At 32.9% G+C, this 16,867-nt stretch overlaps 2 protein-coding genes and 1 long non-coding RNA gene across 3 annotated transcripts; all 3 read right to left on the bottom strand.

Annotated features, from left to right (window-relative positions):
- Nucleotides 1–1,796: 1,796 nt before the first annotated feature.
- LOC148605593 (uncharacterized) lies at nt 1,797–7,493 on the bottom strand. The gene is made up of 3 exons (XM_088547601.1): nt 7,473–7,493; nt 6,132–7,060; nt 1,797–2,350 (listed from the first exon to the last, which is right to left on the bottom strand). Exons 1-3 carry the CDS (start codon nt 7,491–7,493, stop codon nt 2,164–2,166), a joined length of 1,137 nt encoding a protein of 378 aa, XP_088403727.1. The 3' UTR covers nt 1,797–2,163.
- LOC148605594 (uncharacterized) lies at nt 4,542–6,115 on the bottom strand. The gene is made up of 2 exons (XR_015915991.1): nt 5,577–6,115; nt 4,542–5,092 (listed from the first exon to the last, which is right to left on the bottom strand). It is a non-coding gene; the product is annotated as an uncharacterized LOC148605594 (long non-coding RNA).
- A 5,160-nt stretch (nt 7,494–12,653) lies between the features above and the next one.
- LOC148605595 (uncharacterized) lies at nt 12,654–15,087 on the bottom strand. The gene is made up of 2 exons (XM_088549304.1): nt 13,645–15,087; nt 12,654–12,943 (listed from the first exon to the last, which is right to left on the bottom strand). The coding sequence occupies exons 1-2, from the start codon at nt 14,763–14,765 to the stop codon at nt 12,742–12,744; spliced, it is 1,323 nt and encodes a 440-aa protein (XP_088405430.1). The 5' UTR covers nt 14,766–15,087; the 3' UTR covers nt 12,654–12,741.
- Nucleotides 15,088–16,867: the final 1,780 nt, after the last annotated feature.

Here is a 16,867-nt window from a genome sequence, read left to right on the forward strand (position 1 = left end):
ACGTCCCTTTAATGTAAAACATTTGAACATTTTATATTACTTTACATCATTCGCTAAAAGAAGAATTTGCCTTTTCAGAGCTACTTTAAGATAAACCCTTTTTACTGATAAACCTTTCAAGAGCTTGACTGTGGTTCAGTGTGTAAGGCTATCGTCTATCATCTTAGATACAACTTCATTTTACGATAAAATGAATGTTGTATGTGCTTAACAATAAGCGATAACATTATCTAAATTGGTCTTGGCGCAGTGGGTTATAGAATGAATATAGTATTGATAATTTTATCTAATGACATGTAAGACGGTAATTTATCTGGTGTATTTTACACATATGCCCATCCCTTGCTGTTAAAGGTTACAGGTTTTACTTGGAAACATAATGATTTGTCATTGTAACACACACACGCACACACACACACACACACTAATTGATTTGTTTTTGACAGCACGGCATGTGTTTTACGAACATAGGCACGGTTGCCATTCCGGACGGACCTCGGAGTGTTTTCTTTATTTTATGACAGGATTCTATTTAATTGAGTCAATGCCATTAGTATTCTGACATTTAAAATGCTACTATCATATTAGCACACGACTTTACAGTTCATTGCATTACTTAATATCGTCTGTGTATCTTTTTATCAAATGAAATATTTCGTTGGATTCAGTTGTTAATCTAATCACTAACCGAGGAAGTGAAACAAATTTTGATGTCCTGTCAAAAAATGTTTGTTTTGTTAAAATATAACCTTTAATGGGTGTCTTGTGTTGATCGATAAATCATTACAAAAAGTTCGAACGTCAGTATACTCATGTAGTTGATTCAACAAGTGTTCCGTCGACTTTTAAAAAAATAGAAAAAAAGGCGAAAGAATTAGATTTTAAATACTTTTCTTCAAAAATACCGAAGTCTTTGCGGCGCGAAATTTTTGCTTTAATGTGTCAATAGTATGTATTTTCCGCTTAATTTAATTCATGCGATCTTCATGTTTCTTGTATGGTTGAAAGAACATTCCAACCCATTTTAAAGAGTTATAAATGGTGCTTTGAGCGTATTTTCACTGACATAAATTAGCTAACTAAAGGTTAAATGATAGCTCTATCATGCGGAATATGAGGGAGTGAAAGTAAAGCAAAACAATATACCATATTCAATATTGATGTGACATTTATCTTTTACATGTACGTTCACTACTAATCTTGGAAAACTTGTTTTTGCACTCAATCTATTTAAGGTTAAGGGATACCAAAATAAAGTTTCGATTTTGCAGTGACCATAGCCGTGAAATAAGCCGAAAAATTTTCGGTGAAACTTAATCCAAAAATATACGTATGTTATCATCAATTTAAAGGACATAAATAATTGCACGTAATCCGTTCATGACATCAATGTGTATAAAATAAAGAGCACCTAAAAAATACCTGATTGGTAGGAAAAAACTTCTGAAAATTGTCAAAAACAATAAGAGAGAAAGACAGTCCTTAAAATAAATAGCGATATTACGGTTAGTTGTTTTCTGTACATAAAATTACAAAAAGGGCATCGCTGTTAAAATTAAATGCAAACACTGTTTGGTAACAGTGTTAAATCAATACGATTAAAAAGGGGAAACTAAGGAAATCACAGAGAAGAATAAATACACCAACTTCCCTCTTCTTTTCTAGTAACAGTCGCCAAACTGCTAATGACTAGCAATATAAGAAAGAAAAGAAAAGAAAAGGGATACAAGCAGAGTTAAACCATCAGTGACACATTTTAAAAGAGGTAAATAATCAACAGTCAATTGGTATTGGACATAAGTTTATTGGTTGGGATTATCTAAAGTAAACGTTAGTTGATTAGAAACATCAGGAAGTATGATAGCATTGTAAATGTCCATGTGCTTAATGTTATCCAAGGAAGTGTCTGGTAACCATACTATTAAGATATAAATCTGTCTAGGTTAGAGTGAAGTGGTGCATTTGTCGGTTTGGGTATACCAAAATAACGTATCATAACAAGAATATTGGAAATAGTTGAACAATGTACTCGTTACAAATTTACAAGTTTTATTCAACTTCATTGCAAAGAAAGAAAAGTCATAGTGGTTTGATGAAATTAATTTAAAAAAAATTATTTAAAAATCCGAAATTTTGTTTTGAAAAACGTCCACGTTTGTCCTTTTATGCATTTAAAGATATCGTGCTAATGGACGGAGGTCCTACGTCTGATTCGATAGTTTGATTGTTTTCTGATTGAATCTCATCATTTGTTTCAGAAATAACATCATTTACTGAGCTATTTAATGAAGTTGTCATATGCGAAGACGATTGGTGATTTATTTTCCTCGTCGTATTTCGATACTTGAATCTACAATAAAAATTGAAACTGTAATAATAAATTAGATTTAAATCCGGAGAGGAACGACACATCCTGTTTAAAATGTCTTAATGATTAAACACATCGTCACATATCATTTTACAAGGGAAATTATTTGTTCTTTGTTGTTGTTGTTTGTTTGTTTGTTTGTTTTTTTGCAAGTCTAAAATTTGATAACTTACAATCTCTTTTTAAATCCCGTACGTATTTTCTAATTTTAGCATAGAATTTTTAGTAAACCAAGTAAAGCTTAGAAAGAAAAAAATGAAAATTAACCAATGATTAAATTCCTTTTGAATACCGCAATATTCACTAAAATATATTTGCTTCATTTAAAAACTTTAATTTGTGCATTTATATTCATAACTTTAGTGCCCACGTAATTTTTTTTAACTTAAGGAGGTAGACCTAGGATAAGGGACATAACTCTTGAATTTCACCGAAGCCTATCAAGCTTCCATTTGAAACAGAATGAAATCAGTCCAAGTTTCTTTGATGCTTACACGAGATTGATATAAAGAGCCTAAATACAAACGTTCCATTGATTTCTAAGAGTTGTGTCCCTTACCTTAGGTCTACTTCCTTAGGTTTTATTGTTTGTTTAAATACAGTAAATTAAGTAAATTATGTTTTCCAAAATGTGACTTCGCGGGTGTGTTAAATGTCATAAATTGTCAAATTTTCATCAACGAAAACAAGCTACTTTTAAACTCATCTTAATACGTGAAATTTCGTCGATGTTCATATTTTAAGTATACAAGGGCATAAAATGAAACTTCCCAAACACAAAAAGATCAACAAAATGTCAAAATGTGCAATAAAATAAGTCACATGATCGGTTAATCAAACATTGGTCGGACCACATCAATGTCAAAAGTGCAGTGGGAAGATGACAAATTTGTAGATCCACATTTTAATGGTAGGTCAATGAATATGCATATTTTTCAAGTGCTGCGGGAAGTCTGAAAAATATACATGGAAGTTAAAAAATGGCTCGTAACTTGCATGAGATGAGATATTTTGGTGTTTCCTTGTATTTTAACGAATATTAAAACAAAACGCTACCGATAGATAACTTCCCGCAGCAGTTTTCTGGTAAAATGAAATATGCTCTTTGAAATGAAGTTTAAATCAGGTAAATCGAAATAGCGCATGCCACTGCACTTTTGCATTTTCTAAACCATATACTTTTTCACATAGCGGCGACATTGAAACAAACTGGCGACCTCAGATACGTTGACATGTGACGGATACGTGTGAACAACCGATTTATTTGCGATAGCAGACTACGCTTTATTATTTTTTTTATTATTTTTTTTTAAATAAAAACATTTTTCATTGAATATTGTAGTTATTTATAATATAACTTGCAGAAAAGTTAATAATTGTGTTAAAGATGTCTCCTTTTTCTGCTGAACAAAACATGGTTACCCCCTTTTTTGTATGATACCGTAGAAAATATTCCATATCCAACAATTTCGTGGCAATATTTCCTCACATTAGAAATTTGTTACGACTTGTCAATCTCCGAAATCTACATCAGTGAATACAGAAAGTTTTTTTTTAAATAACTTAATAGTATGTAGCGGCTTAGTATTTAGTGTAAATGTGATATGTTTAAGACATTGCATGAGTGTACATGTACAATTTGAACTCTCTAAAGTATTTGTTTTATAAGGTACATGAGGTATCATCATAGATACTTAAAGTTGATGAACAATTTGCCAAATAAGAAGAGACAACATTGTGGTGTTTTTGCTTCATACATAGATAAAATAGTTCAATGATAGTGATTTTGATATACCCCCCTCCCACACACACACATACACTTAACCATAGTAGCCAATGAAGTATCACAATTCAAGGAATACATGCATATAACAGTTACTTTAAGGGTGTACATAATTAGCTTTACTCAGCTTTATATATGTCTGTACATCACTACATGTATATTTGTTTTGATATGCTAGGACTAAGTGTTAATACATGTACATGTACATTCATGCAATAATTCAATGATTTTTTCTTATGTAATATGGCTATGAACATACTTAAAGGTCTGTTTTATAGTTCAACAGGACGGGTCATGCTTCTACAAGTTTTGTGAGTTTTCAATTTTTGTTCAGGAAAAAGAAAAGGTATGATCTGTTTTAATGAATGAACACATTTTGAACGTGTACTGCAAACATTTTTCTTTTAACATTTTATTTTCAAAAAAAAATATGTACATGTATTATACATACACAACAATATTAAGTGTTCGCACAATTATAGAAAGTTATGTTAATCACATTGATCACTGTATCTGTCCTATAGGACATGATTCCATTAACACCGCCATTCAGTCATTGGAATGCAGTTAAAACACAATTAGGCACAAAACTTTCTTCAAATGCACTTTCCATTTAACAAATAACTACTTGTATTTCACTAATACATCCAATTTCAATGTACATATATAATGTGCACATGAATTATGGCAAGTAAATGCTTCCTTCTGTTAACTTTGCAAACAGTTCTTGAAATCAAAATTGTATCCTGCATCTAAGTTCCAGGGAATATTTATTCACAATTAATAAGTCAAGTTTTTTGTCAGTCTCAGTTGAAAACTGTTAAAGTTCCGTAATATTCTATACTCGATATTCCATCACCAAGGTTACAGAACTATCAACCATAAGTAAAGTTAACGCTGCTGTCCACGGTTTTGAAACAGCTTGGAGTTGGGAAATATCTCTGTAAACAAAGACAGTAAAATTCAAGTTAGCATTTCTTTCATGCAATTAAATTACTGGTAAGTCATTTAAAAAGCCACGCATACGGCCACACCGGGAGAGATGAATTAAATAATTCTTCACACATAATACAACAATTTGACGAATCATTGGACATATTATTGAAAGGAAAACAATAATTTGCCGTCCTGTTTATAGATAGTGTTTGTTTAAAAGAAGTACTTTACGATTTGATTAAAACTGTTAAAAGAAGATAATGTAAACAGACAATTACTAGTATCAATTTACAAATTTGCGATAGGGTTAATATATTTATCATTTCAATACACATTTCGGCAGATGAAGATTTTTCGTGTGTGAAACTCTGATGACAGTTGCTCGATGTATGTTAGTAGGTCAGTGATGAGTGAACCCCGGCCAGGCGGTCCCGCACATAGTTACAACCGTCTTATACCCAAAGAAAGAGATTTTAAGATACCACTTACCCAAACTTGGAGCATTGCTGTACTGGTGACTTGTATGACCTCAGAATTCGTCGATGATCGAAGTGTAATGTCTCGGTAAATGCAAACATGACGTTTTTTTTTTGTTTACTACAGGTTCTAACGTTTCAAGCTTCTCTGTGACGCCAAAATCGATACACAAAATGCTGTCAGTATTTTTATGTTGTGTTTCTTCATAAAGATAAGGGTTTATTCAATCGTTAAGTTTATAGATTAAAAGAACTAAGGACTACACTTAATACTAAAAATATTCTTATGTGTTATTTACAAAGATTTTGGTTATTTCCGGAAAGAATTCTCCCAACTTAAAATATCACGTTTTGTGCGCGTGATCAGACGTCAACCAGATGTTCAAGAAAACTCCTTAACATATCCGCGAAATTTTCTGGTTGAACTTAACGTTATACACCTTTCTTGCTTTGCATTAAATGTTTCCTAAAACTAAAAGCACTGGAAATGACATAACGTGCTTTATTTCATTTGCATTCTTCTTCGCTCGTGTCATTATCGACCTATCATTAAGCATGAAATACATACCCATTTGGTTTAAATCCTATCGATTCTTTCATCATATTTCTAAAAACCTTGTTATGTGCAGCGTACCATATAAAATTAAGGGAGTAGTTTGAATATTGGAATAGATAGGTAAAAGTCCGCACAAAACTCTTTTTTTGCTTCGATAATGTATCTTTGGGTTTCACATAAGTATCGTATATATTATATATACTAAAAGGCAAAGTTGAAGCGATGAAGTAACAACTGACTATCAAAAGCATCCTGGTTAGTTTTCGACTGAATTTTCGTCTATTTGCGATTTTATTGTGTGTTTTGAATTCAACAACCGTTTGGTTCCTAAATGTCATTTGTTGTCTGAGAGCACGATTGATAAAACAATTTAGTATAACCATAATTATTGAAGGTACCAACGACATGAATGTAAGGTCAATATAAACAACTTTGTTCTCCTCAAAATCTAAATATTCATCTTTTAAGCTGTCACACGTGCCATTTATTAACCCGTTGGTCCAAAAATAGTGTAGATTTACACCAGATAGGAGTATGAAAATAATAACAATTGAAATTAGAGTTTTTGTAATTGTCATTCTCCGTAGATATACGAATGGAAAATTTGTTTTAATGAATCTATCCGCTGTGATACATACAAGTATCCACGAGGAGTATTGCATCGACAGATAGAGTACAAAGAGATTTACTTTACAGCTTCCATTAGATAGTGCTCTAAGATCAAATTCAAACGTATATTTGACCCAATAACGCAACAACCCATCCAGTAAAACCGTTAAATCTGTGACGGATAAAACCGCCAAAAGAAATAATGGCGTTTTACACCAAAACTTCAATTTCCAAACAACCGACAAACTTAATAAGTTCCCAAATAATCCCAAGAGAATGAGAATGGGTGAGACACATTTCCACAAATAGTTACCAACTACTTTAAATAAACTCTCCGATTATGATGAAGAAGTGTTAGTGTTATTATCGGAAAATGGACAATTGAATGTAAAGTTCCAGCTAACACCGAACAAAGTAAAATGTGAACAGTTGTTTTGATAATTCATATTAACCAACAGCAGTTTATGGTTGTATCAAAATGTGCACTAGAAAAAAAAACGAGAATATATTTCCAAGGTTTTGTACCAATCATTTGAATTCCATGACATAAAGTGTCACAACAAACATAAAAACTAGTTGTACGAACAAATGTATATAAAAGTAAATAATACATGATCCAATTGCCAAAAACATGTAAAACACTCAATCGAATGATTTCTGTAACATTCTATTGAATTTGTAGATTAGGTTTTGATTGGTAAATCCTATTTGGTGTGCAGATTACCAATCCTTTTTATCACTAACTTTAATCAACGTTGAATACATATAAAAGTATTTTGGGTATTTCAAAAAAGGAAAACAAAATAAGCTAAGCACTCCAGCTAAGAATCATGCAAAATGATGTAATTCATGAGTGAAAAGCCTACATATTTCTTTATATATAAATATATTGTTTGAATTGCCGTAGTAAACAGAAATTATTCTTAGGAGATAAAAATCATATAGAATGCACTGTAAATTTCAACATTAAGGGAGATAACTCTGTAAATGACACTAAAATACAATAAAAACGGTTGGAATTTCAAAGTGAATTATTTTCTAATAGCAAAGAGATTGGAATGAATAATTACACATTTCATAATATACACCTATAAAACAACTTAATTACAAAAAGAAAAATATGTAGCCTTTCTTTTGGTGTATTACATTTTACAGATTTTGCATTATTCTTACAAAGACTACTACTTAAGCAATTACAAACGTTACAGATACGTTAATTTATATGTAGTAAAGCTTACTCGATCGGGTTGTTGTTACAAAGAAAAACGTTTAAAGTGCAATCCAGGGAACCAAGATTCTAGTGGAAATTAAAAGAACGCCATCCAAAGACACAGACCAGACAGTAAAAACAGACAAACACAACACAGAACATAAAATAAAATAACCAAAATAATAAAAAAAAACTCGCACTGCACTAAAACTGGGAGCATTGGACTAGGTACACCGGTAGGATGAGGGTCCCCTGGTATTCTAAAAACTACCAACGTATTTCTCATAAAAGTTATATCCGGGGTTGACAAAAGAGAAAAGGAAAATTATGACACGTTGAACAAATCGATTCAGTAGATGGCTACACCGAAATTGTAAAAAGTCAAGCGCGGTACAAAAAATCTGCGTAGTTACTATAATTAAATAAATTAAACAAACACATATAATAGTGATAATTGTATATGAGCTTATGTGCTATTAAACTAATATGCTTTATCTCACAATTAAGGTTGTATTATTTTACAATGTAATTAATTTATTATATATTCATGTTTTGTGTATGTGATTCGATAATAACATGACATCTGAATAACCGTTGAAAAAATAAACAACGAACCACAAATAATTTGCTGCTGATAATTTGTAGTAGCTTTATTTCGTAAATTAAACAAAGACATATTGACAAAGACATATTGACAAATAAAAGGTTGAAAGCTGATCATTCATTCTAAACGTTCTCGTCTGTTGGGTTGATCCAAACAGTAGCAGTTTAAAAAAGATAAATTTCGTAATGTGTTCTTCAAGTACATGTAGTTAACACAATGAATATCTTGAAAATACAATTACAAGAGACGACGTTTAATTATCACTTAACATCACCACGAAGTTGTGGACGGGAGAATGATTATAATAAGGCATGTGATTATTTACTGCCTCTAAACACAGAAACAAAACAACAGAAAAAAGAAATTCGAGTAACAGGTGGGAAGGAAGAATTGTACACTCTTCGACGGTGTTGAGCAATGTGATAAAACAAGTGAAGTTTCTATCTATTTCAAACAATATTCCTGCTACGTTTGTACATACAATTTATGTACTTTAAACCCCGCTACGGGAGTACTAATGCTACAGTCTAGAAGATACGACTTAAAATATGGATTTAGCACAGTACAAAATATGGACATAAAGAGTAATCAAGGGAACCAAGGTTATAGGGTAATCAAAAGAATATAATCCAGGGACAAAGACCAGACATGGAAAACAGACAGACACAACAAAGAACATAAAGTAACTAAAATCATACATACAAAGTAACAAAAGTAAATGAGCAACTCGGACTCCACTAAAAACTGGGAGCATGGACCAGGTGCACTGGTAGGGTAAGCGTCCTCTGCTTTTCTAGAAACACCAGTCGAGTTGCTCATAAAAAGTCAAGTCCGGGGTAGACAAACGAGGAAAGGCAAACCATGATCCGTTGAATAAATCAGTTTTCATGGTGCTGATGGATACATCATAACGATCCACCAGTTCATGATGACGACCATAAAACTTCTGTAGTGATGACTTCAATCTTGTATCAACATAACTCTGTTCCAAAAGCCTATTTGTTTGACTTCTAGCGTGTTACAAAAAGTCTGCGTAGTTTCGGCAAGCTCTGGCATAACGTATGAGTTGTGATATGAACACTCCATACGCAGGAGCCGAAGGGATGTTGCCACAGATGAAAGGAAAGTTGACAATTCTGAATGAAAAGTCATCACGTTTGTCGTAAAGTTTGGTCAATAGTTTTCCTTTACCATCGATTTCTGAGTGTAGGTCAAGATATGAGGCTGACTTCACAGTGTCTGTAGTATCCTTTATCTCAAGTTCTTTTGGGTAGATGCGATGTATCAAATCCCCGAAATTAGGATTGTTTAAAGATAATACGTCATCTATATAGTGGAAACTGAGATTGAAAGATCTAGCCAAACGATATTCTTTCTTTCTGATCAAATCAGCTATAAAGTCAGTCTCATAAGAGTGAGGCAATAGGTCAGCAAGTAAAGGAGCACAATTTGTTCCTATTGGAATGCCGACCGTTTGTTGAAAAACACGTCCACCACACTGGACAAATATGTCGTCGATTAAAAATTCCAGCATTTTGTAAACATCTTCCTCTGTATATTTGGAAGATGATTTGGAATTATTTCTTACAAAGTATGAGGAATCTCTACCAAGAACTATATATTTGTATCTAGGTGTACCATCTTTTTTGGAAAAACAACGATGTATAATGTTTTAAGTCGGGATTTTAACTGAGTATGGGGAATAGAAGTATACACTGTTGAAAAATCATAGGTTTTAATGCTATTATATTCAGATAATAGTCTTGAACTGATTATCTCCAAAAGATCTTTCGAATTTTTCAGGATCCACATTGAATTAATTCCACTACGGGAGTAACAAGTGTTGTGGTAGGACTGCAGACCCTCTTTGACAGTTGTGAGTATAGAAGTTAAAAGTTTTGAAAGAGGTTTGGTGGTACATTTTGCAGATCCAGCTATGAAACGTTGTTTGTATGGATTCTTGTGAAGTTTAGGAATCCAGTACATAGACGGTAAATCACAATCATCCTCCTTGGTAGAGAGACCAAAAGAGGATAGCACAGATTTATGGTTTTCCACCATATCTTCTTTGGAAGAGTGGTAGCAGTATAGGTCTTATCACTGCTATTATTTTCTACGTCTACCTCTCATAATAAACATTGGATATAAAACGTTTTGCAGACAAAAACAATGTTGTTTTGGGCTTTGTCTGCTGGTACGACAACATATTTGTCATGTAGAGTAGACAATGTTTTTGCTACATCGGGGTCTTTGAAAACTGATTTAGCCTTGGCACTCATTGACCTACTTAAAACTTTCATTCGTCTCAAAATTAAAGACCTCACGGCCTTTAACCACTCTGACAGAGAATCAATATCTTCTTGTTCTCATTTTATCCATTTTCTTGCATAGTCCTCGACGGCATCCATAAGAACTTTAAAGTTATAATTCCAATTTATGGAGCATGGTTCACGGTACTTGGGACCTTTAGAACGGAAATTACGTAGAGATTCGTTTTCGATAATGGTTAAATCTCCCGTAACTACGTGACCAGAAGGACCATATTTGAATGGAGAGCTTTTGCAAGAACAGTCAGGTGGTTTAGCTTTGAAGTCCTCAATCTCGAGGTTCTGCAATAGCCTTTTATAATTGAAAATTTTGGATGCAATGGGTGAAGTATAGGAATATGAAATAATTGGTATGGATTTGTCTTTGAAATATGGGGGAATTTTCTTGGTAACGTTTTTGTAATGGAGGATGCTAGCCAAATTAATTGCATCTATACCTTTGTTGACAAACGGTAGTGGAAGAAATGATAGAAATAAAGTGTTGTTCAATCAGAACACTACAATTCCCGTTCAATACAACAATTTTATTAAAGCACAATGTCATTGAATTATTTAGTTACCGCCAATGGACTGTCTTACTCTTTACGTATTTGTTGGTAGTATATTTTGTATTTTTAAACGAAAAATGTCCAAAAGATGTCAAATTAAGGATTGCATGTTTTTTTGGCGTCTGATTGTATTTTAAGTGATTAGGAAAAAAATGGAAATAGGATAAACTACAAATCACGTATGGTAACATCTACTTTAAGAATAGATAATATTTTGGTGCTGGAATCGTTGTTTAATGATTATTATCCCAATATTTTCTACTTTCTTTTTTTACCAAGGTAAATTTAAATTGTAATAATTTGATATTTATAAAATTCTAAATAGTTCAGCGTTATCAAGCATCATTGTCCATTCCATATAACTTGATACTTCGCCATACTGAACAATTTTAGTGGTATCGCATTACACTTAAAGCATGCAATGCATGTACAATGTTGATTTCATATTAGGAAAAAAATCAATCTCCTTTTTTTTGTTTTCTGGTTTTATTGAATAAAAATATAAGAATTTTATATTATCGTATATAAACGACTCTTGCTCCATTTACGCGCAAAATAATTCACTTCGTGGTTTATTCAGTGATCTAAGCAGCCATTGAAAACAATCCTTAAATAATTAAAAGAATACAAACAAGATACTATTATTGATCGTCAAAACCAATTAGTACACAAGAAAGGAAACGTTTTAAAATGTCAGTATTCAATGTTTGAACACATCATAAGAACTGTCATTTTAAATCAATGAGAAAATGTAAAACGAGATGACATTTTTTTTATTGAATCTAATCGTGTGGAATTAAAAATTAAGGACGCAGCATATTTCAGCATGTGACACCAGTTTAGGAAAACTCGCAACATATGTTAGTGACATGTTTTTGATAAGGTAGAATTCTGTTGTTTTATTAATATAGTACCTATAATCTCTATGCTTTACTGAACAAAGTTGTATTGCTTTTTTGTTTACACCATAGCGATCCACAAAGTTCATGATGGTGATAAAAACTTTGTAGTGATGACTTCAATCTTGTAGCAACATAACAAGAAGCCTACCTGTTAGAGTCCTAGCGCGATACAAAAAGTCCGCGTAGTTACGGCAAGCTCTGGCATAATGCATGAGTTGTAGTATGAAAATTCCATACGCAGATGTTGAAGGGATGTTATCACAAATGAAAGGAACTATTGTTAGACCTCGTCAACTTAAGTTCATTTCTCTAGGCTAAGGATACAAAAAGGAAATCAAACAAGATTATAATATTTAAAGAATTTTAACAATATAAAAATATCTTTAAAAAATCAACAAAATGATCGTTTATCCCAGTATTTCTCACATATGTTGATATGTGTCTAGTGTCAATGTGCTGGAAGCAGTAGTGTTAGTAGCCGAGTTGTTTTCCGTCGGGACGTCCTCTGAGTATTCGTTCCCGTATGTCTCAGACCTGATGTCATCAATGGAATTATTCAATGATGTCGTCATGTGGGAAGATGACTGTCGGTTGTTTCGTCTGGTAGTATTTCGGTATCTGAATCTGTAAAATAAAACGATAAAAAATGTGTTAACCTTATGCATCTTGTTTTTTTTTAAACTTATCTTGAAATCTACGAATGCATACATATGTAGTGTACGGAAAAGGCGCAATGATAAGTGGACAAAGTCATTTAAGCACTGAAAAAAAAACAACATTAATATGTCGCATGTTTCTATATGTATAATTATTTTGATTTTACTAGTGGAGTTTGTCAAACAATTTGTTTAGTAATAACATTACTTTTTTACTTGTTTTGTGTGCATTTGTCATTCTCATTGTGTGTGCATTTGTCATTTTTATTGTCATCTTAAGTGTGCTCATAATAAATCACTTTGTTTTAATACTATTTGTCATTGCTTAAGTGTTGATATCGCTTGATATTGTCAGAAAAGAAATGACCGAGAAATTATTATTTTTCAGAGTTTGCTGTTCAATAAATGTTTTTTTGCATTTTTTATTGGTTTTTTCCTTAATCAAATTGGAATTTTAGAAAGCCGAGTGTTTTTGATAGAAAAAGTACGAATATAATTTTCTCTACAACTTCACTGTTTTATCTATAATTTGACAGTTTTTTTGTTAATTAAGCTGCACTAATAACAAATATATATATATATATATATAAATTTGTTTTTTATCTGCAAATAAAACGCTTATTTTCTATCATTGCAAAGTATCTTTTAGAATATATTTGTATTACTCACCCTTTCGATTTAAATCCTAAGACTTCTTTCATCTTTTCCCGGAAAACTTTGTTGTGAGCAGCATACCATATAAAGTTCAATGAATAGTTTGAGTACTGGAATAAATACAGGATGGACCAAGCAACGTCTTTCCTTGCATCGTACAAAGCATTGTCGTCATAATGGACATAAGAATCAAAAATAAAATATGCACTTATTGGTACAGTCGACACGAGAAAGTAACAACTAACAAATAAAAGCATCCGCGTCAATTTTCTGCTGAATTGTCGTTTATTGTGTCGTTTATTGTCCTGACGTCGATGTCTAGTTGATCCTACAACAGATGTGCTCCGAAATGAAATTTGTTCTTTTAATGCGCGGTAAATAAAACAATTTAATACAGCCATAATCAGAAAGGGAATAACAGAAAGAAGGACTAAATCTATGTACACAAATGTATATTCCTCAAAGTTAAAATACTTCTCATTTACACTCGTGCATTCGCCATCAACAAGTCCATTTGTCCAAAAGAAATGAAGATTTACAGCAGAGAGAACTACAAAAGTACATAGAACAATTACGACTGTTTTCTTAATTGTTACAATACGGATGTACGCAAACGGAAAATTCGTTTTGAAGAATCGGTCGACAGTCATACAAACAAGAATCCATGAGGAAAATTGCATTGAAAAATAAATCACAAATAAATTAACCTTACAACTTCCATTGGAAATTGACCTGATATCAAAATCAAATGTGTAATTGATCCAGTAACGTAACAAACCATCTAATAAAATTGTAATATCCGTGACGGCCAAGACTGCTAACAGAAATAACGGAGTTTTACGCCAAAATTTCATTCTCCAGACCACAGAAATGTTCAGAATGTTTCCAAATACTCCTATAAGTATCAAAATGGGGGAAATGCATCTCCATAAATACTTTTCTGATTGTTGCAGCAAAATTAATTTGTTACTTTGTGTAATTTCAGTCGCATTTACTGTTACGCTTGCCATGGTAGAAACAGTAAAGTTAAGTATTTCCTGCGTCTCTACAAAACTTGAATACGAATAAGTTGTATTAGTGTTCCTTGTCAATGCCTTAAATTCGGTTTCTGTATTAAAAATAAACAAAGTTGTCATTTTACAAAATCTTTAAGTTACTTCTTTATATTAAAACAAGATTATTGTCACATCTCTGTATCACCCTCTTTAAAACAAGATTAATGTCACATGTGTGCATCTTTCTCTTACAGTTTTGTTTAAGTCCATATAAATTTGTAAATTAAAACTTCGTTGATAAAACAAACACATCCATACTAGTCGGGTACTGAAAAAAAGTAAATCGCGATTAAAATACACAAAGTACACTACTTAAAATACTTCATGGAAGTCTATCAAAATTGAGATAATACTACAAATGAAACCAGCGATCATTTGTTTGTTCTGATATAATATAACTGATTGCTATGCACTATCTAAACTTATTCAGGGGTTTTATCTCAGTTAGAGGTAATCAGGAAGTATTAGAGAAAAAGACATGCGCGCGTAACTATATATATAGCTACGTCCAAACCCCTCCCAAAAAATTTGAATAATAAAATTATAATTATAAATCAATAAGGGAGATGGATAGTGCATGAACTTGCTAAATAAAAGATAAACTTAAATGAATCTAGTATGTCAATTGAAAAGTATTTAAAATTATCTCTTTGTATTATACACGTAAAGACATTTTGTTTAATACATAACATGCTACCTCCAACAAAAGTTCCCCGTGCAGGTCCGGGTGTTAAAAGAATAGGCCTGCAGTAGCGCTAAGCTTGTCGCAAGTGGCGACTAAATAGTGCTCAGAACCCTAGCCGGGGCTAGGGCGCTCTGCCCACAGAGCAACTAGGATGTGTGCCCCAGGTGGTGGAATGGGGTACCCCTGGCGTGTTTCGTGCTGGGTTTGTCAGGCTATAATACGGAAAATCTGACCGCAAACCATAGTGGTGCACCGTGTTGGGAAAGTTGCCACGTTCCTCGCACGTTAAAGAACCCTACTGTGGTATTCTCCCGGAGTAGGAACCATAGGGCTCCGCCACAGGAGGCTAAATTGCCCGACCCTACCCACCTCTCCCTCTTTCCAGTGGCAATCAACATTTGTCGAACCCATTGTCCTTGTGTCCCATCACTTTTTCATTTCATCATCATTTCATGTTCATTTTATCATCAATTTCATGTTCATCGTCTGAATATAGCTGAAATATTGCTGCTCGGACGTTAAACCCCAACAAACAAACAAACAAACAAACAAAAGTTTGTTTTTGCACTTGTAACCTAGTCAAATGCATTTCTGATGTTTCCATCATGAATTTTCTAAAGTAAACTTGAAGACCTTTCATTTGATATACAATAACCCTATTTTCTGTGACCTTTAGCATTTTGCACTTACCCCAACTGGATTCTTTTTTTCCGTACAACAAAATTGATATTTGTGATGCACACGTTATGACTTTTAATTTGATACACGACAACCGAACTACAAAAAATTAAGTTTTGCACTCATTGACCTCAATCAACTCATTTATTTCGAGACAAAACATCGATATTTCGGATGTACGCTTTAAGACTTTTCATTTGATGTACAACAACCTGTCCCTCTTAGAACTTTAAATATTTGCACTTAATGACTCTACTCTTCGAACATGTATGACTTATCGAGGTTGAAATTCTGATTTTTGAAATGTGCTCATTTAGACCTTCAAAATGACATATCACACGACCCACTTCGACGACGTTAAAAAATGATGCAATATCAAATCCATAAATATGAATTGATAAAATATACACAACCATTGGAAAATATGATAATTTTAAATTGTTGTAGTTTTTTTTTTTTTTTTTTTTTTTTTTTTTTTTTTTTTTTTTTTTTTTTTTTATATTGGTCCTTGCTATTTTTGTCAAACAGTTGTACTTGAGCAGATCTATTATTCTGGCCTCGTGCAGGTCTGGGTGTTAAAAGAATAGGCCTGCAGCAGCGTAAAAGGCGACTAAATAGTGCTCAGAACCCTAGTCGGGGGCTAGACGCTCTGCCCACAGAGCAACTGGGATGTGTGCCCCAGGAGGTGAAATGGGGTAACCCTGGCATGTTACATGCTGGGGTTGTCAGGCTATAATACGGAAAATCTGACCGCAAACAATATTGGTGCACCGTGTTGGGAAAGTTGCCACGTTCCTCGCACGTTAAAGAACCCTATTGT

This window comes from Perna viridis, chromosome 10 (assembly GCF_037379345.1).
Source record: "Perna viridis isolate PV_CMFRI_1.1 ecotype Kerala chromosome 10, ASM3737934v1, whole genome shotgun sequence".
NCBI classification, from domain to species: Eukaryota; Metazoa; Mollusca; class Bivalvia; order Mytilida; family Mytilidae; genus Perna; species Perna viridis.

Coding starts and splice junctions, on each gene's coding strand:
- LOC148605593 (XM_088547601.1), bottom strand. CDS start 7,493: ATGTATTCAACGTTGATTAAA. Junction 7,061..7,472: donor TGTATTCAACGTTGATTAAA/GTTAGTGATAAA, acceptor TCATAATCGGAG/AGTTTATTTAAAGTAGTTGG. Junction 2,351..6,131: donor ATAGGATTTAAACCAAATGG/GTATGTATTTCA, acceptor TTTTTATTGTAG/ATTCAAGTATCGAAATACGA.
- LOC148605595 (XM_088549304.1), bottom strand. CDS start 14,765: ATGACAACTTTGTTTATTTTTAATACAGAAACCGAATTTAAGGCATTG. Junction 12,944..13,644: donor TTAGGATTTAAATCGAAAGG/GTGAGTAATACA, acceptor TTTATTTTACAG/ATTCAGATACCGAAATACTA.